This window comes from Chionomys nivalis, chromosome 6, assembly GCF_950005125.1.
Source record: "Chionomys nivalis chromosome 6, mChiNiv1.1, whole genome shotgun sequence".
Lineage (NCBI taxonomy): Eukaryota > Metazoa > Chordata > Mammalia > Rodentia > Cricetidae > Chionomys > Chionomys nivalis.
Genome location: NC_080091.1, coordinates 21,726,858 through 21,748,018, shown reverse-complemented (window position 1 = coordinate 21,748,018; position 21,161 = coordinate 21,726,858). Strand labels below are relative to the sequence as shown.

Below are 21,161 nucleotides of genomic sequence, written 5' to 3'. Positions count from 1 at the left end.
CTAGAATTCATGAGCTCTGAGAAGTAGGGAATCTTGCAGATGACAGGGATGAAGCAGGGACTTGGGAGATGGCCCCGTTGGTCAGAGTGCTTGCTGTGTAAGCATGAGGACCTGAGCTCACATCCCAAGCAGCCATGTAAAAAGACAAGCATGGTTGTGCATCCTTGTAGCCCCAGCATTCAGGGTTGTGGGGAGGGCGATGTTCATCTATGGCACTCCTGACCTAGCAGCATAGCTGAAATGTCAAGCCTCTGGTTCCATAAGAGACCCTTTCTCAAGGCCATAGGGATGTACCCGCTGTCTCCCTGTAGTGGGAGCTGTGGGCTGTGTTCCTGCCACCCCAGCTCCTGGTCGCCTAGCTAGCTTATGCCCCAAAATAACAACACACAAACTGTATTCTTTTAAACACTGCTTGGCCCATTAACTCTAGCCCTTACAGGCTAATTCTCATATCCCGATCAACCCATCTCTAATAATCTGTGTAGCATCAGTCTTACCGGGAAAGATTCAGCATATCTGACCTGGTAGCTTGCTTCATTGCCTCTGCCCCTGAGAGGAGCTGCCCTGCATCTGCTCACTTCCTCTTCCTCCCAGCATTCTGTTCTGTTTACTCCACCCACCTATGTTCTAACCTATGAGGGCCAAGCAGTTTCTTTATTATTTAACCAATGACCTTCCTCCATCATTTCCCCTTTTTCTGTTTAAACAAAAAAAAAAAAGGAAGGCTTTAACTTTAACATAGCAAAATTACATATAACAAAACAGTTAGAAAGCAAGAATTACAGTTACAATATTTACATCTACTTTATCTTTTATCATAACAAAGGAAAACTATAACTATTCTTCAACTCCATCAAAGACTCGAGAAGGATACAATATTACCCAAGCAAACAAAAAATAAGCAACTTTCAAACTCTATAAATGACAGAGACATCTCACTGCCTGGACAGTCACCCAAAGTTTCTCTGTACTGTTGGGGCATCCATCTTCGGCCTACAGGCCCATAGTATCCAGAGACATTTCCATGAAGCAGGAAATTTCAAAGGCAGTTCAGTCACTATCTGCTGTGTCCTGCAGAATGTCTCGCAGACTCCTTCATGAATCAGGAACCCTGAAAGATCATCCCACCTTTAGGCAAGTTCAGTAGTCCTCTCTCTCTGAGTTCTCTGTGTCCAGTTTATGCAACAGTCCAGGCAAGAGCAGTTTCTTGCCCAAATGGCTATCAAACTCCATAAGGTGCCTCTTCGATGCCCATCTTCTTTCTTCTTGAAGTAGATTGGTGCTGCCAGGAGCAGACATGTCTCATTGTCATGAAAAACCCTAAGTTATTAAAACATTTAAAATGCCATATTCTATAATCTTTGAAATATATGAAGAATGTCTATCTAAAATATATCTATGTACATCTAGAAAATATAACTAACATGACTACAAACTTGACTATTATGATTATCTATTAACAACCTATATACATTACATTTTTAAATGAACTTATCACAATACCCTAATCAATATCAGAAATATATATAGATATAACAAAATTGACCTTAAATTTAAATCACTAAAGCAAAATCCATATCAATGCAAATTATTCATACCTATATCATACACTAAAGCAAAATCCATATTAATGCAAATTATTCGTATCTATATCATCTCCCTGTAACCTTATGTAAGAGAATTAATAATTATAATCCAAAGACATAAAATCTAAGTTCTGTTCATAAGAATAGAGCTAGGCCAAGAAATAAGACACTAAAGCTCTTGCTAGTTGCTTCTTCTATAGTGTCACTCTTTTTATTTAAAAAAAAAAAAAGATCCTAATGTTAGTATAGCCATAGAAACTTCTATGTTCTTACAGTTATAGTTGGATATATGAAACACTTCTGACTTGGTGTGTTTTCCAAGAAAATATGTTAAAGGGACAGACACAACTGGGATATAACATTTCTGCTCTTCTGCTCTGAATGTGAGACATGATGCCAGAAGAGGCAGTGGCCACTCATGAGCTGCTGTGGACAGCAGGAAACAAAAGGGACAAAGTCAATCAATATGTCTTTCTTCTGCTTATATATGACAGGGAAGGCATATGTCAGAAGATAGAACTGTCAGAGGAAGATAAAGCAAGAGAGGAGGTCTGGCTGATAGGGGCACAGTGTCCAGAAAATGGCTCAGGATGTGCCACGAGAATGCTGTTAACCAAATGGAATAGCAAGCCTCAGAGAAGGAGAAGGTTCTAGGCACATGACTGTGGGGTTAAGATGATGAGATGGGATTACACTTGGCATGTTTAGAAAATACCAAGGTATTGGCAGAGTGGCGCACACCTTTGATTCCAGCATTCGGGAGGCAGAAGCCGGTGCACTTCTATGGGTTCTTGGCCATCTTGATCTATACAGAGTTTCAGGGCTGTCAGGACCACATAGCGAGACCCTGTTTGGAAAAATGACAAAGAAACCCAAACAAAACAAAACAAGAAAATACTAAGGAATGGAGGGAGTGCACTGGGCCAGGACCGAAGAGAGGAAATGAGACAGTATTATATCACACTTTCCTGGACACCAAAGGGCCTTGGCCCTGTCTCTTCAGAAGGCAAACTCTTGAAAGGTTTTGGGCAGAAGGGTGTGTGATCTGGTTTATTTCTTAGATGGATCACTGTAGCTCCTATGGTGGGAACAGATGCAGGGGAGTGAGGTGGGAAGCAGCTCAGGCTCCACTCGTAGTCCATCGTCATAGTCCAGAGCACAGCCTGACATGGTTTCACTGGGCGGCAGCAGTGGAGGGGTGAGAAATGCCCATATCTGTGTCTGTTTTCAGTTTTGAGGCATCTGCATTTTCTGATGGAGCCAAATGAGAGGTTATTGAAGAAATTTCAGAGCATTTGGGAGAATCGTTTCTGTTTACTGAGGTGGAAAGTATCAGGAGCAGATTATTTGAGGGAAATGTCAGGAATGGTTTTGAACATGATCTATTTGAATTGTCCATCAGATAAAGTGTGGAAGTCAAACAGATCAAATGTTGTAGTTCAGGGGGTCTTTGAGCTTTAATGCCACTGCAGAGACAGCAGGAAAGCTGAGAAACTGTTGATGACCAGGGAGTGACTGTTCAGAGCCTTGGGGTTCCCCAGAACTTAAAGTCTGAGTCGAGGGGGGAAAGGAGGGGATGAAGAAAGGGCACTGACATGAAGCAGCCAGAGAGATGGCACAGAGCAGGGCGCATGTGCCCTGGAAGCCAGGTCTCCAGAGTAAACTCCCATGTCGCTGCGCTCGAGAGTGGTAACAGCAGGCGTGAGAGGGATCATAGGATGACGTAACTTGTGACACACTTAGAAAAGTTATATTCAAATAAAACATACGTAGGAGCTGAGGAAATGGTTTATTTGGTGAATGCTTGTTGTACAAGCCTGAAACCTGAGTTTCATTACCAGCACTCATGTGAAAAAGCTGGGTGCTATGGTAGCTGTCTATCCCAGAATCGGGGAGGTGGAGACAGGAACACCCTTAGAGCTTGCCAGCCAGCCAGTCCAGCCAAACTGGTGGGCTCCAGATTCAGTGAGACCCTATTTCGAAAAACAAGGTGGAGGACTGGAGCTCAGGGAATAAGGGGGCTTGCTGCCAAGTGTGATGACTTCAGTTCGAGTCCTGAGTCCCACATAGTAGAAGAAAAAAAATGAATCCTACAAGTTTTTTTTCTGACCTAATATGTACATGTGTACCATGACACAAATATATTCACATTTCTTAGCCCCTTTTTATAAATAAATAAATATTAAAAATTTCAAAATATGGTAGAACATAATTGAAGAGGGTACCCTCATTGGGTTCTGGGCTCCATGCATAAATGCATGTACACGTACACTTTCCCATCCCCATCCTCCACAAATATGTACACAAATATACAAAAGTATTTGTCTGTGTACGTGTTCTCCAACATGTAGCATTTTGCCTGAGTAGTGTTTAGGTAGGCTGACTATTATGTAGCCAACTAGTATTCCTTAAGGGGGGGGGATATTATTCCTTCTCATAAAAAAATAGAAAAAAATTATATTGTAATTAACAGCTTTAATCCAATGTTTGATGAACTGTGATACTCAACTGATAAATTAATTACTTAAACTTGGGAATATAGTAAAATATGAGTCCTTTTTATAGAATGTGACTACGGCACAAATTTTGTGCTTTATAATGTATCTTTATGCTATCAAGTGACATTTCCTTTTTCTGTAAACATTTCATTCTTTTGTTAATTCTTCTCAGCTTAAAATTTTTCCAAAGAACTTTGCAATTTCTGTCCTCTTCTTGGCATTCCCGTTTAACAGTGAGTGGTTCAGAAGCATCGGCAAGTCCTATACTATAAACTGGCTCAGGACTCTGATTTTCTCATAAATTGTTACTGTTAGTAGGAAGTATGCTACTAACATACGTGTGCTGTCGATTCCCCTATGTTTTGAAAAGTAAAATAAACACGAAACTTTTCTCACATTTGGAAAAGGCGGGAGGGAGTGTTCAGGTTGTCCTTCTGTGATTACATCATCAGAAGACGTCCAGCCCATTATATTTGGATTCTGTGCTAGGTTTTTGCTACTGTCATTTTGGCTTGCTTTCTTTCAGTTTTTTTCCAAGATGTAAAAACATGTGGTACTTTACACACTTTTGTTTGTACTAATACCCAGGTTGAATTACATTAGCCAGAAATATATGTGTGAACTGTTTAAGGTTGAGTTTTGGAACCCAGCAATTTAATTTTTAACTATTTTTTATTTTTATGTGTACGTGTGTACTTATGAGTTTTTGTGTATCGTGTGCATGCAGGAACCCACAGAGGCCAAAAGCACATCAGATCCCCTGGAACTGGAGGTGTAGATGACTGTGAGCCACTTGTAGGTGCTGGGAACCAAATTCATACGCTCTGCCAGAGTCGTCAGTGTTCTTACCCATGGTGCAGTCACTCCAGTCCTCAGCAATTTTATATGACCATGTAACTGATAGAGGAAATATATTTAATACCTTTTCAGAGTTCTGATTTATGCCTCTTATTTTCATAGTTTTAAAAATAAAGATAACTATTAAGCTAGTAGATAACCGGCTTACCAAATAATCGTGGAATGAAAAGCAGTTGCAGCTATACTTCTTTATATGACTTGCATGTATACATATGCACTGTACATGTGTGAGTGTCTGTGTGTTGTGTGTGTGTGCGTGTGCATGCGTGTGTGCGTGCATGTGTAGAGGCCAGAGGTTGATGTTGGTGTCTTCCTTGAACATCCTTTAGTCACAGAGGCAGGGGTTCTCCCTGAACTTTCAGATTTTGCTAGAATGCCAACTACCTTGCCCTAGAGAACCCCTTCTGTGTCTCCTAAGCCCTGGGATTATAGGTGGCTGATAAGCCTTCCCAGCTTTTATGAGGATACTGGAGATCTGAACACTGGTCCCTGTGTTGCTCAGTGACCACTTTCTGCACTAAGCCATCTCTCCAGACTTCTATAATTGTATTTTTCATAAAATATTATTGTATATAAGACATTTACAGTGACTCTCCACAGACAAGATGTAGATGACACCTGGGAGCCCCTTGCTCTCAGGAGAACTAGGCTGAATAGTGAAACCACTGTTTCCAATGTGTCAGGCACCTCTTTATTTGTTATAGGGGCTTAGTAATCCATTGCTTGGTTATACTTTTGTTAATGGTGGGCTTTTGAGCAAATAAGGCAGTTAATTATATATAGATGAATAATCTAAGTCCTCTCATGGAAAATAGATTGTGTTACTATCTATTAAAATAGATCACAGAGCAACTCACTCTCTGGTTCTGTTTGATCCTTTTAGTGATGCATGGATCTGGGGATTTTCAGTGTTCTGATTCTTCAGAAACACTCTCCTGCTATTTCTTTACAACCAGAACATAGGAAGCATATTTGTGATAATATATTTTAGAAGCTTGTTTATTTTAGGAAAATTCTATAGGAAAATACCCAAAGTCTTTTAAAAGTCTTATTTATTTATTTATACTTTAAAAATGTGTTTGATTTTTGCATTTCTAGAGATTGAACCCAAGGCTGTCCTGGAGCATGTTTGTAGACTACGGTGGTCTCGAACTCCAGGATCTGCCTGTTTCTGCCTCCCGAGTCCTAAGATAAAGGTCTGGTATCTTTTTACTTTTTGATTTTGAGGTAGCTCACACTGAGTTGCTGGCTGTGAAGTCATTCTGTAGCTCAGGCAGGCCTTGAATTTCTGATCTTTATGTTTTACCTTTCTTCCAACTGATAAGTCTGAGTCACCAAGCCTGACCTTCTTATATGAGTGCTTGATTTGTTTGGTTTTTATTCTGTGGAGCTAGGGTCTGGCCACAAAGCCCAGGCCTAGTACTGTATAGCCTTACGAAGACTAGTTTCCTAGAATAATGTGTTCAGCGGTCATCTATGTTATCAGAACTCCAGTCTTATAGCTGACTAATATTCCATTGGTTAAATATGTACATTCAACTTATCCATTCTGCGGTGTGGTGTTTCTACTGTCTGGCTATAGTAAATAATGCTAAGGACATTTTGTGTTTGTGTTTAACCACTCTTGTTGGTTCTCCTGGCTCTCCACCCAGTAGCAGTATTTTGTATTATACAGTAGCTGGTTAACTTTTGTTTTGCTGTTTTATTGAGACAGGATCTTACTTTGTAGCTCAGGCTAGCTTCTAGTATATAATTTATGGCAGTGCTTCTGGCCCGGCCTTCTACGAGCCTAGATTTATATGATCTGCTGTCACACCTGCCATCTGAGGAGCTGCTGAGTTGTTTTTATGGTGACTGCACCATCCTACCGAACCACCAGCGGTGTGGGTCCAGGCTCTGCACTCTGGCCAGGGCTAACAGTCATTTTTAAGATGCCTAAGCAAGAGCTTAAATTTATTTCTTGCCATCCAGCACCCAGTTTTATGTCTGTGACGTCAACTATCAACAGTTTTGGTGCTCTTCCTGCAGTCTTTGGTGCTTGTCCTGCTCAAGTGTGCTCTATGGACACATGTTCCGCTCGTTTCTCCCCAGAGTAAAATGGAATGGTGCTGTTTGTACAGATCTGTAGCTTTGGAAACGTCATTCCCTCTTCTACAATGTATCCTGCATGTGGGCAGAAATATTCTGATTAATTAAACTTATCTGTAGCTTATGTTATCTCTATTTGTTTTCGTGTAGTAACAACATTCACAATAGCCAAGCTCAGAAGCAACTGATTTATTATTAACTGCAGCGGCGGTTTATCAGTTTACAGTCTGAGATATATCTGGAGTCATAGACATGGCTTATGTGCCTGGGGCATTCCCACCTGATGGATGAATTGCTCAAGAGGCTAAATTATAGATAAGACTGATTATTGTGCAAGGAATTGGAGTGAAAACAGAGGTGTCCTAACAGGATCTTTCTAGCACACGCTACAGTAACCCCATGATTTGCCCTGAGGCTCCTTCTGTCTTAACAGCTGGCTGTACTCATCATAGCACCGCACCTTGTGAGGGAAACAGGAAGCAGATCTCCTGCAGGCTCTATGTCTGCAGTGTGCACTGCCCACAACTCCATGTGATCAGGTCCTTGTTCACAACAGAGGGCAGCTTCCTGTCTTTCTTTGTGTGAGAAAAATGTTGGTTAGTATTAAAGGAGCTGCCAGATCTGCTTGATGGTGCTGTAGGAAAACCTTGGCCTCCACAGCCGCTCATTTCCAGGCGCTGTTTGCAGGTAAGGCTCTGTGACTAAGAGAGAGAGGCAATGTATTGACTTGTTTCATGTCAGCTTGACACAAGCTGGAGTCATGAGAGAGGAGGAAGCCTCAGTTGAGAAAACTACTCCATAAGACCCAGCTGCAGGCTGTAGCGCATTTTCTCAATTAGTGATTGATGGGGGAGGGCCTAGCCCATTATGGATGGTGCCATCCCTGAGCTGGTGGTCCTGCGTTCTGTAAGATTGCAGGCTGAGCCAGCCATGAGGAGCAAGCCAGAAGACAGCACTCCTTTATATCTTCTGCCTCGGCTCCTGTGTGTAGGTCTGTTCCCTGCTTGAGTACCTGATGACAGACTGTGATTTGGACGCATAAGCTGAATAAACTCCCCCAAGTTTCTTTGGTCGTGGTGTTTATCACAGCAGCAGTAACCCTAACTAAGACAGGTGATCACCACAGACAGTGTCACCAGACATTGCTGGCTGGTGTCCCAAATCACCCCACTTGAAAACTATTGGCTTAGGGTGAAGAAAAGCAAACATGAGGTGCTGCAGACAGGCTCACTGAAGAGCAGGAACTGAGGATATTACTGAGTATGGTAGACAGGGTGTAGAACTGTCAACAGTGGACCTGTCTTGTCTCCGCTTTTCACTAATTATAAGCTCTGTAGTTAGTGGCTATCCTCATCTGGTTGGGAATTAGTGAGTTAGCCATATTGTATTCTCCTTAAGTTGCATGCTTGTTCTGAACATGATACACCAGCATTTATTGTTCTTTATAACATGTACACAGGCTTCTGTAAATGATAAAATGTGTCAATGTGCTATATATGTCTTACTGTTCATTTTCTATCCCTTTAGATTTTAAAAGAACTGGCAATATAAAAACTTCCTTATTTTATTCTTTTTGTGAATTTGACCACCTGAATATGTTCTAGGAATGGTCAGTTTTCTTATTTTGAAATACATAGGATTAAAGTGTAGTATCTTCTGTTTTATAGTAAAAAAAATAAAATGATAGTTCTTAAACTTAAGTAGATAAAACAGAAAGATATATCTTTTGACATGAATTTGTTCCCCATGTTGAACAATATACATAGGTCTTTGGAGAAATTTTATGTTAATAGTTCTCTATCAAGACAAAGACTTTTCCCTACTGTTTCTTGTCCTGAAGTAATTCTGTATAATGACTCAACTTTTTACCCTCATCTTAGCCCAGGGGTTTTCAGCCTGTGGGTCATGACCCCTTTGGGTCACATGTCAGATATCTTACATTACAATTTATAACAGTAGCAAAATTACAGTTATGAAGTAACAACGAAAATGATTTTATGGCTGGGGTCACCATAAGATGAGGAAGGTTGAGAACCAATTCACCTTCATCTTTGTACTTCAGTGGATCAATCAGGCATGGTTTCTCTGCTGAATGAAGGAATAGATTGCAGAAAGCACTTTCTACAGGCAACGTGATAAACAATGACCCTGGTCTTTACTGCAGATTTCCTGAGTGGGCTGTATTAGACGTTGTTGTGGTGCTTTTTTCCCTAGACTACTCTGAGGGTTGCCCCTGTGGGCTGTGGTGCTTAGCTCAGTTGTTTCCATAGGCCTTATGTCTCATGCCGTCTGTTTTGGATGCATGATCATCATGGAAGACTTATCAACAATTGTTGATTTTTCTTATTGACCCAGCCTACCTTCCCCTTTCATATTTACTCAGATATGATAACAATCACATGGACTCAGGGCAGTGCCCTTACCCAGTAAGAATATTGAACTCAATGAAGTTCTTTGGGTTGATAATATGGAGTAGCTTGTGCACAGTTACTTGAACCAGTTAATACTTGAGTCCAGGTGCACTGGCACACCTGGTCTCTCTGAGATTCCTGGGCATTGGAACCCAGACCTTCATGCTCAAACAGTAAGAATGTATACCTCCTTAACCATGTCTCCAGCCATGTATTGGGTGTCTTCATGGGTTGTGGATTTAATCCACCTCTTCTAGTCACTTACCTATGCTAACTAAAGCCTCCATTTTCCTCTAAGATATTCTATATTCTATACACATATAATCAATTTATGCTGCCTTATCCACCACCCTGTCTCCATCTGTCTACCTCTGTATGTATACAGGAGGCCCTCACATAGGGTTAGACCTGTCAAATAAATTAAACATATTGTTTTGTTGTTTCTATGTTTTGATCAGTGCTAGATCAGATAGATATAATATTTTTTTCCTTAAGTGCTATTCTACTTTCGATACGGTGTTCAGACCAGACCGCCACAGTTAGAGGAGACCGATTTGAAGAGCCACCTGAACAACTCTAGAATCACTTCTGAGTTTCTTAAAACAAAATAAACAACAACAAAATCCCTGAGCTTATTGAAGACAACAGAGAGGAAATGATAAAGGCAGCAGAGCAGGGTAGTGAAGATGTGTCCTGTGTGAAGAGGACAGACCCCGGCACTGCTCAGCGCCTCCAGCTGCAGGGAGCTGTTCAAATGGGGCTCCCTGGGGCCAGACTTGTCTCCCCAGCTGCTCTCAGAAGCCTACTTTGTTCCTTGGACTGCTCTCTCATTTTTTGAGCTTTCTGAACATTCTTACACCTTGCCATGGAACAGAACCTTAGAATGCTTTTTCCTTCTTGTCGTACCAAGTCATACCCAGGCTCTCTCCATCTTAGAGTACTAAAATATGCACGTGTTTGGTGAGAAAGGCAAAGGTGTGAGTGAATCTTTTGTTTTCGATAGATTTTCCCCCTAAGTTTCAGACTTTTTTATTTTTTAACCTTTAGTTGTCTCCTGCACCACTCCAGGATTTTCTTTGTCACTAGTAGTTGTAAAACTGATGTTCCCCAACAGGCTCTCAGAAAATGCACTAGTTAGTTTATTAATTAATTTGTATATTCATATTCCCAAAAGCTGATGTCAGGGATGGCTTTAGTCACAGGACACTTAAATAATCAAAAGTGGCAGACACACCTTGATTTTAATAGGTACCCAAACCTCTTTTCACTAAGAGGTGTAACTGAATTTTTAAGGTAAAAGGATCATTCAGTCCTCCTCCTGTAGAAAATACAGTGTTGTCTCCTGCAGAGAGAGACACAAGTGTCACACATCTAGCCCACTGACCACTAGAACCCCTGAGCTCAGACTTTAGATCTCTCTCTCTCTCTCTCTCTCTCTCTCTCTCTCTCTCTCTCTCTCTCTCTCTTTCTATTAAATTGTAAAGAGCGTTCATCTGTTTGACTTTGATATTGTTGATGACTCCATTTCTACTTTTTGTAAGGTTATCTTCACTTGTAATTCTATAGTGAGTTAACTTGATGAAACCCAAACTGCTCATGCTATATAGTCTAAATTTTGCCTCTATTGTTCCTTACCTCAGTAAACCATGTTGCTCAGGCAAGACATGTCATATTCAACCCTTCAGCAAATGCTAGTGGTTACTCTTACAGGCATATCCAACCTTTTGACATTGAGATACGATGTTGTCTACAGTTACGTTCAAGTACCACACAGTTGAGTTTTCAAAATAGATAGTGAAGAAATCCCAGGATGTTTTAAGTAAGCTTAGCACTTGGGGTTGGGTCACATACATAGCTATCCTTGGCAGTGCGCAGCCCACAGGCTGTCAGTAAGTTGTCTGTCAGTTAAGTCTGTCTTAAGACTGTCCACATCATTTTCTCTGGTATGGCTGTTCTGGTTCAAGTCCTTGTCTTCTCTTGGGGTGGCTGGAAGGATTTCCCAATGGATTGCATGTTTTTACCCCTCCCTTACTTAATACAGGTTTCTGCCAAAATGTATTGTCTTCTCATTAACACGCTCCAGTGTAAGCTGGCCCTTGACCCCCTCTGCACACTACTGTCTGTGAGGGCCCAGGCCTCTTGTTCCCCTTGGTCCCTGGGCCAGCTTTCCCTAGGCAGCCATGGCATAGTCTGCTGCAGTTTGTGCTGTTGTTCCTCTGCCTTAGATTCCATTTCTCCTGGTCCTACGTACGCTCTCCATTCCCTTTCTTTGGATCTGTGCTCACATGGCATTTCCTCACCAAGGTCCTTTTGTTTATTATTCCTCATGCTCAAAGCAGCATCCTCCTAGAATCTCCAGCTTGCTATGCTTTTCCTCCATACAGCTTAGCACTGACTGCTATTATATTTGAATTATATTTGTTATTATCTACATCCACATTCAAATGCAAGCTCCATGAGGATAGCAAAAGCCAAAGCATTGCTTCTTTGTTCACTGATGTAGTTTGAGATAAGTACTCAAACTGTAGTTTGAGAACAGTGCCTAGCTCATTTAATACACTGGATATATGTGTGGGGGCTGAATGAGTCAGCATGTGAAAGGGCCTAATGGCGTACCAAGTGCAGAAGTCACTGCTACTACTCCATGTGCAGTTTGTGTGATCCCTGCTCACGCCCTCTGCTCTGTAACACTCTGGCTTTTGAATCTTCCCCAGTATCAGTTGCCTCTTGCACCTATTCCCCTAAGTTTCATGTTTCTTCCCTTCCACAAAAACAGCCTTTTTCTAATGAATTTTATAGCATAGCACGGTTCATATACTGTAGAGCAGCTTGTGTTCAGAGAGGATGATTCTTTCATGGCAATGATGGTGATAGCAGAAAATACAGAGAAAGAAATGAGAAAGTTGGGGAAATTTAGTTCCAAAGTTCTGAAGCTTGAAGGTAAATGCCCTTATGAAATCATTGCAGACTGGAAAAGTGTCAAAAGATCGTCCTTTTTCTGATTAGAATGCACCTGGGGTGCTGATGCCGTGGCTCAGTGGGTAAAAGCACTGGCCACAGAAGCCTGTTGGCTCCAGTTTGATTCTTGGAATCCAGGGCAGAGGAAGAAAACCAGCTCCCAAGAGTTGTCCTCTAAAGGCCAAGCCTGCCCCATGGGATATGCATCATAGGACATGAACACACACGTCATGTCCACACAGCATCAGTAAATAAAAGTCAAACCTCAGGCCCCTGGAGGCCAGTGTTTCATGTCCAATTCTGAGTCCAGCATGGGTGCTAAGTTTTTATTAAGACAAAACAATGACTTCAGAGATGGTAAGCAGTATGATGAGAACTCGTAGGAATGGTTAGATAGCAGTAATCATCGCAAACACTGTGCCAGGCGTTATTACAAATTTTGTTGATAAAGTTGCTTAACCCTCATCCTTGAGGAAGATAGTATCATGTCTTCTTTGAGATGAGGAAGTGAAGACACAGATATTAAGTAACTCAGAGTCACACAACTGGCCACCATTGATTTCAGTGTCCTGCTCTAACCATTGTGCCGTTCTTTTGATGTATGCAGCGGTGCAACTGGAAAAAACTGAGGTTGAGGCTGAAGCTCTAAAAAGGCAGCTGTGGTTTTAACCTCAAGTCTTAGACTCACCCCTTAGTCAGTTGCCCATGTATATTCAAACCGCATAATAGGTTTGGTGCCACTACTTTATTACACTTGCTCATGTCACTTCTATTGGCTGTTTAACTACTTTTAAGGATTGTATTTGATTCATTTTTGAGCCATTAAATTTAGTTGCAGGCATGTCATGTAATCAACATTTAGGTTTTGTTAAATAGATAAAAGAATGTCCTTCCATGTGTTTAAATCAACTGGTGCTGTCCCAATTAAGGTAGCCATCAGAGACATAGTGAGCCTCTGGTCACTGGTGGTACTCAGTTCTATGTTGCATGTATTTTGTTTTGTTTGTTTTGGTTTCTTAGAAATAGGGTCGGGCAGCAAGCAGTCCAAACTGGCCTTCAACTAACTATATAGCCAAGGATGTCCTTGAACTTCTGATTCTCCTGTTTCTACCTCACACACGCTGTGATTGCAGGCTTGCACCACCATGCCTAGTTTATTCCATGCCGGATACAGAACTCAGAACTTTTAGGCTGGTAAGATGGTTCAGCTAGTAAAGGCTTCTCCTAAAAGCCTACAATGCATCTTTGGTTTCTGTGTCCCATATGATGGAGGAAGGACAGAACTCAGATCTACAAGTTCTTCTCTGGTCTTCACATGCAGGCTTTGGCAATGTGTACAACTAGCATGTGACTATACATATGCATCACAAAATAAATAAAATTAATTAAAAGAATTTCAATACCTTAGGTCTTCCTGCCTACTAGACAAGTACACTGCCAGCTAAGCTTCCTCCCCAGCCAAAGTGCATGGTTACAGACAGATCGCAGTGGTACCTGTATCTTGTGAAAATGGAAGGTTCGGTTAAGTTTCCTCTAGGTGTGATTATCTACTATGATGATGAGTTAGGTATAAGTTTTCTCCACATGTTTCCTGAGTGCTTGCTGTGTGCCTCGCACTGGAGGCACGAAGATTAATGTGGCCAAGACAGTGTCATCAGTCGCCAGCCATCGGTGTCTAAGAGAAGGCATGCTTAGCAAAATAGGTATACATTTTTATTAAGAAAAATAAATAGAAGAGGACATAATTTAGTGATGTCTTGGACAGACTTGAAAGGAAAGAAACAGATAGGAAAATTGGGCCTCACGTCATGCCTTTCTGAATGTCTGAGAAGGGAAAATTCGGGGAGCAAAGACCACGTGCTGTTAAATTCCCATAGAAATAGTGAATCATTTGCTATCAAGATATGTAGTAAGGATGGATTAATTCAGTAGAGGTTAATTCAATTCTGAAGTATTTTGTAACTCTTTGAACAGCTATGCCTTCTTTTCCTTCCCAAACTCCTAAAGATGAGTATTCTTCCCATGCCCTGCTGTGGCTTTGCAGAGCAGTCTATAAGTCAGATACAAGCAAGGTTTCTGCTGCCTGGGACAGAGATTCCAGTAGTAGGCAACTGTGGTCTCCCCCCTTCCCCAAAGGACTCTGGTCCCCCATGCTGCTCGTCTTTCACACATGTCCAAATTTGTCTTAACAGAGAATCTCGTCACTAGCTGGGACATGATGCCTAGGTGGGCGGGGGATTCCCCATGTTGTTTAAGTCATAGTTGTCTTTGAGTTTGGCTGGCATGTTCGTGATTAGTTTACTAACAATTGGTTTTTTTTCTTCTTATGCCATATGCTATTCCATGATTCATCAGCTTTGAGTCTGTTGCCTTGAAGGTGAAACAATTTCTTCCAATGTTGATATTTCAAAATCCCATAGATAACAAGCACACACATATGCAGAGTCCTTTCAGAAGTTTTCAACATTTGGAGATGAATGAATTACGCTGCTCCAGATGGAAAGGAGTGCTGTAAAATTCCTACGGTTCCATCCAGCCTCCTTCTCTGAACAGCTGCTGGACACTGGCCCTGGAAGGCCAAAGGCTTTGCTAGCTTTGTTTTTCCTTGTGAAATTATTGATGGCGTCTATTACATATGACTTTAATTTTTTTAGCAGTTTACCTAATTGTCTTATTTTATATTTCTTTTGATGTTTTTGGTTAAAATTTTTCGTTTGAGGCAGTGAATTGGGCTTAAGTTCCAACTTTGCTGTTTATCTTGTAGTCATGACTTTATGGAGTCTGTGAGCAGCACTGGGGGTCCAACCTCCAGAAACAGTCTAAGCTTCGGATGTCAACACGAACCTTTCGGTGTTTGAATGCAACACTTTTCATTTTCTGAGTACACAGCAGAGCTGTTCTTTCTGCATGGCCATTTCTTAAGCATTTAGAAGATTGGGTGTCTGATTCTGCAGACTGCTTTCCTCAGGCCCCGAGTGCACTGCAGCAGTTAGCTGCCCGTCTCTTTCTCACAATGCCAGCCACTGTTTTTCTGGGAAGGAAAACTGTAATTTCATGGTTTGAATGCTTGTGAAAATATGTTGAGTTGTATGATTAGAAAGATATTTTTAAGAGATTCTAATTTTCAGCATATCTTCTTCTCTCCCCACCCTTACCTGGTTTTAGCTCCTCTTTGGTTCAGGTGTGCTGGTGTCCCTAAGCCTTTCCGGGCCTCAGCTGGAGAAAGTGGTGATTGACAGAAGCCTGGTGGGGAAGCTCATCTCAGACACCATCAGTGATGGTAATTACATCCGTGTGCAAATCAATTGCCTACATTAACAGTGGGGCAGGAGACATACTTTGTCAACAGGTAGACTAATTATTACCACCTGGGACTTGCAAACACAACAAGTAATTGCTTGTAGTAGCATACTTACAACCCCTGGGACCAATAGCAGGCTTCAGCTGATATTTACTGTCCGTGCACTTCTTGTTAAGTGTTAGGCTCCGAGTCTAAGTACTTTCCAATCTCTTCTTTACATTTTTAAATATAATTTTAAAGTCATCTTTTCTCATTCATTAAAAACAATTTCTCTGCTATTGACAATTCAAATTTTGCAAATGAATTATGCACAAATAACACAAATATGCCAAGGTAGGCACTGGTGAAATATCCTTAGTACTTTGCTTCCTATATGAGGCTGTGTTGTTATTTGTTAATGAATACTAGCTTCTGAGTAATGCGGAGTTATACTTCTAAACAGCACAAGTCAACACGAGATGCAGTGGGGAAGGCCAGATCTCTTAAGTGACAGTACTGTGCATGGTTGGTATGAAGCACATTCAGAAGATTTTAAGCCATTTATTGAGTAGGAAGTTTACTAATATTTATTGAGCCATAAAGGTTCCATGGTGGGTGCCAAAGAGACTATGTAAGATATGGCTATTCTCATTCTAGTAGATAAGTAGATATCTAGAATATAAAATAAATATGAGCTACTCGGGATAATTGTCAGTCTTAAGTGGTGAGGAAGTAGCTGAGCTGGGATCCGAACACAAGTGTGACCTACTTTCTTTCTGCTACGCTATGCTGAGTCTGGATTTTAAGATTCTGTTCCTTTATTTGGAGAGAAAAAAAATCTAAAAACAGGCCAAATTATCATGAAAAATTAAAAATAGTATCTTAAATTGAATGACAAAGGGAGATGTGGTCTAGCAGAGGCCAGAGGTGAGAGGGAAAGCCCCCTTTCTGCTGTTCGTACCACCACTCAGCGCTTCTGAGGACAGTCTGGCATAAGTGCAAACTTTAAAGACAACACTCTGCAGGATGGCTCCCATTAGCAGCACCAGCACCAGCAGCTGGAGGTAGGACTGTGGGCGTGCCACTTCCTCCACTATGGAGGGGTGATGCCAAGGGGCTTCTCCGTGGAGATGTTCTGCTGTGTTCTCATTAAACTCTGCATTCGCTTTGCAAATAGCACCGACTGTGGTGGTTTCTCAAATTCATATTCTTCCAACACTCTTCTGAGTTGCTTTTTTTTTTTCCACTCATTTCTTTCATTTGTACCCAAATTGCAGACTCTGATGGGACTCTTTTTTGGCAGCTCTCCTGAGTCTCTGGTGCTTGTGCAGACCTCCTGCTGGTCACTGCATTTGCATCCAGAGGTGGGTGGGCAAAGAGTGGACTTTAGTGACTCCTTCCCTCCCTCCCTCCCTCCCTCCCTCCCTCCCTCCCTCCCTCCCTCCCTCTCTCTCTTTCTCCCTACATCCCTCCCACCCTCCCTCCTTTCTTTTTTTTTTTTTATTTTTGCCTGAGAGCAGTTCACATAGTAATGGCTCTATATAGCCCATACCTACTTACATTCTTTAGAAATAAAGCTGTAGAAGTATTTTTTGCTGATCTTCATTATTGAACATTATTTATGTAATACATGCTTGGGCAGAGCATACTTTTATTTCACCCAGTTTGTAAGTCCTCAAAAGAAGAATTACAGATAACTTTGTTGTGTGTGGTTTTTCAAATCATGGTTTCTCTGTGTGGTCCTGGCTGTCCTGGAATTCACTCTGTAGACCAGGCTGGCTTCAAATTCACCTGCCTCTACCTCCCTAGTTCTGGGATTAAGGGCATGTGCCACCACCACCAGGCCATAGATGAAAAATTAAAAAAAAAAAAGAACTCCATAGAGAACATTGATCAGTATCAATTTACTTATTTTCAAATGACTTATATGAATATATGAATGTAGAAATAGTACATAAACACAAATAAAGTCTCTTTAATCTTTTTTTATGTCTTTTTTTTGAGACTCTTACAATGTATCCCTGGCTGGCCTCACACTTTGCCTGTCTCTGTCTTCCAAGTGATGGAGTTAAAGGTATGTGCCACCATGCCCAGCCTCTTACCTGTTTTGAGCTCTGGGTCCCAAATACTTCCTTTGGTGGTGGTCTTCAAACGTTGGGTTTCACGGAAAGAGTCACTGAAAGAGAGCGGAAAATACCCAAGCCATATTACTGTATTGGTGGTTACTGTTTATGTCTACTATCTTTAACATCGCTCAAAATGGATTTGGGAGATGTTAGCAACTTCAATTAGTATTTATTTTCTGACAATATCTTTTAATGACATTTCAGTGGAAATGTATTAACTTGTTATAACTTTGGTCTAACTTGGGATCATTAAATCCCTGTTTTAGCTCTTCTTACAGACAGATTCATCATCTTATCATTTTTGGCACAAAACAAACTATGTTTTATTCAGTTTACAAAGAAGATGGATTCTCTTGATGTAAATAAGAGACTGGAAAAACTCTCAGCCTTGGATTATAAGGTAGAAATTTCAATATATGTGGTCATGTACTCATTAAGGCACACTAGAGCCGCAGGAGTTAATGTTATGGTTTTTACTCTTTTTTTTTGATTTTCGAGACAGGGTTTTTCCGTAGCTTTTGGTTCCTATCCTGGAACTAGCTCTTGTAGACCAGGCTGGCCTCGAATTCACAGAGATTCGCCTGCCTCTGCCTCCCGAGTGCTGGGATTACAGGCGTGCGCCACCACCGCCCGGCTGGTTTTTACTCTTGAACATTTGTGGATTTCAGGAAGCCTGAGTCTGCCTTGTACCTTTCCTGTGGTGTAGGCCTAAGGGTGGCGTATTTGAGCTTATGGAGGGCAAAGCTGGCTCTCATGCTGATGTTAGTATGTATTCCATTTTCACGTTCCAGTAAGTATCCTTATAGCTACTCTGGTTTTCAGTCTAAGAAAGGAAAGAAGAAAAAAGGGTCTTTCAAAGGTTAATAGAAAATATAATAAGTTGTGGGAAGATCCTCACATCCCACCCCAACTTTAACTAGAGGAAATACAAAAAGAAATTTCTTTCAGAGTGCTAGTTTTTCTCCCTCTGCTCACTCCAGGTAATTTGTTTCCCCATATCATGGACTTTACATCTGTTAAGGCAAGATTTTTATTTTAAATGATGTGCTTAAATTTTCCCCCTTACATTTTAACTGCTGGGAAGGCATGCTCTCTGCAAGGCTGAACATCTCATACATTTTCCAGGCTGTTTCAGTTCAAGGCATCTTTTCAGCAATGACTTGTGTTTGCAAGATTGATCCAGCCTCTGTGATGTGGATTTGAGACAGTTCACTGTTCAGTGGGAACAGAGCTGATATACAGCTTTCTTTAAAGTGATGCACATATATGTTATCCTCAAGTGTCTATAACAGAGGCACAACAGCCCTGTGGCTTGTAATTGGTGTGTGTGCTTAGAAGCTGTTTTTTTGTGCCTAACTTTCTGTACTTTGGAATTGTTATTTATGATGATTGAAGTAATAATGGCAAAAGAAAGATATAATTTGTTTAAAAGAAGCATCTATTCTTATAAGAAAGAGTTTAATAAAGATATAATTTGTTTAAACGAAACATCTATTTTTATAAGACAGAGTTTAACTTACTTTTTAACATGGAAAAAGTTACCTGAAATCAGTTTTTCATTGTGATAATAAAATATGATCTCGCTTGTATGCAGATTTGTAGAGCTTCTATAAAATTTGCATGATAATGATTTTCTCTACTTGGCAATTTATGATATTCATGTATTATATTTAGTCAGTCAAAAAATAAAAGTTTCCCTTTAATGTTATTACAGCATTGCTTTTGTCCAAAGTGGTTAAACTAGATTGATTTTAAAATGTTTTTTCCTAATGTTGGTTTTTAAAAATATATCATTATTTCTTAGCTAATGCCATTTATAGTGTTATTAACCTTATTATGTAAAATCCTGTATGACTAGCTCCTTTTGTTTCAGCTGTGATGGGTAACTAAGTGACGTCTTCTGGACTAAAAGATGGTAGCTAATGAGAGCTAAAGAAAACTGCAAGGGTGTCAGCAGCATAAGAAAAAATACAAAAAATAGGTCAAGCTTCAGTAGGGGAATTAGCACATTATTTCTGCCTTTGGACTTGGGAGACTTTTGGCACTTCACATCATTGCTACACAATGGAGGAATATGTTCCTTTCTGGAAAGACCATGGATTCCATTCCTTACTGCAATGTTTGAAAATAGTGAATGCCACCATTTTTCAACTGGAAGTTTAAGAAACTTATCCATGTTTCCTGCTCTTTTGAGTATCAGTGCAGAACACCAATACCATTAAAATCCACAGGAAACGTAAAATCTCAAACAACAACTGCTCTGCATTGTACGAAAACTGAATCTGCCAATCACTTCTTTTTAACTTACTTTATCATCTAGAAATTTATAGCATGCCTACATGGCAAGCTGGATACCTGAATATGATGTTCATGTGTCTTTAAATATTTAGTGATTATAGTATTTCTCTTAAATAAGGAAGTTATAATAATTTCATAAAACTTAACTATAAGTATTTCTACTTAAAATATAAATGCATCTGTGTTTTCCCATTGTCCATTTGAATTTTTGAACAAGGACTTACATCGAGTATTTATAATTCTGGTTTTCTGTCCAGTTATGCCATAATTTAATTATTTCACACTAAAATAATTTTGACCAGAAGAATTTCAGGATAAATATCCGGAAGTGTTGACCTTTAACAAGCTTTCCTGTCCACATTTTAAAAATCCAATTCAGTTTAACAGTTGAGGGACAGCGCAAGGAGTTCAATGTTTACTAGGAGAGAACAACACTGGTAATTACTTTGATTTTGGTTCCTTTTGATGTGGATTCAGAGGATGAAGAGGTCAATAATATTATGGCCATGCAAATAGAAAAGAGTTCCTTTTGACCACGTTGGAAAAAAAATAGCAGAGGATTATTAAAGCATTAACCTTGATTTTAATGGCCTTGGTTGAGTGGTGAGATCACAATTTGGATGAGCCTGATTATTTACTAAATACAATACATAAATGCAACGGGTTCTTAACACCCATTGCACTCTGGCATTATCGCATTACTGCCATCCTTTGTTGCCTTGCAGACAGGAATATGAAAGCAATCTGTCATGTAGTGAGACTGGCTCCAGAAGCATTTCTCTGATAAGAAGACCCCCTGCCCTTTGCTAGTGTCTGGTCCAGTAGGCTTAGCCATGCGCTTAATCCCCAGAAAGTGGTTCGATTATTGCTGACCAGCAATGGCAAGATAGTTTTTTTTCCTTCCAAGCTATCAACCTTCCATTAATTCCTTAAGCAGAAATACGGTGCAATCTATATTTCCTTGGCATGTGTCACCCAGATGGTGCCGTGCTTATGTTTTCAAATAACCATGTTCCAAAATAACATAGTTTGAATAATAAATTCGGCAAATCCTTCCT

The 21,161-nt window shown here is 40.5% G+C and overlaps 1 protein-coding gene across 2 annotated transcripts in view; it reads left to right on the top strand.

Moving 5' to 3' along the window:
• The window catches only part of Wdpcp (WD repeat containing planar cell polarity effector), a 286,163-nt gene that overhangs the window by 110,426 nt on the left and 154,576 nt on the right, over positions 1-21,161 (top strand). For both annotated transcript variants that reach the window (XM_057771862.1, XM_057771861.1), the window contains exons 7-8: positions 15,565-15,679; positions 18,072-18,205. In XM_057771862.1, the coding sequence (XP_057627845.1) occupies positions 15,565-15,679; positions 18,072-18,205 (249 nt within the window). The remainder of the gene's footprint in view (positions 1-15,564; positions 15,680-18,071; positions 18,206-21,161) is intronic.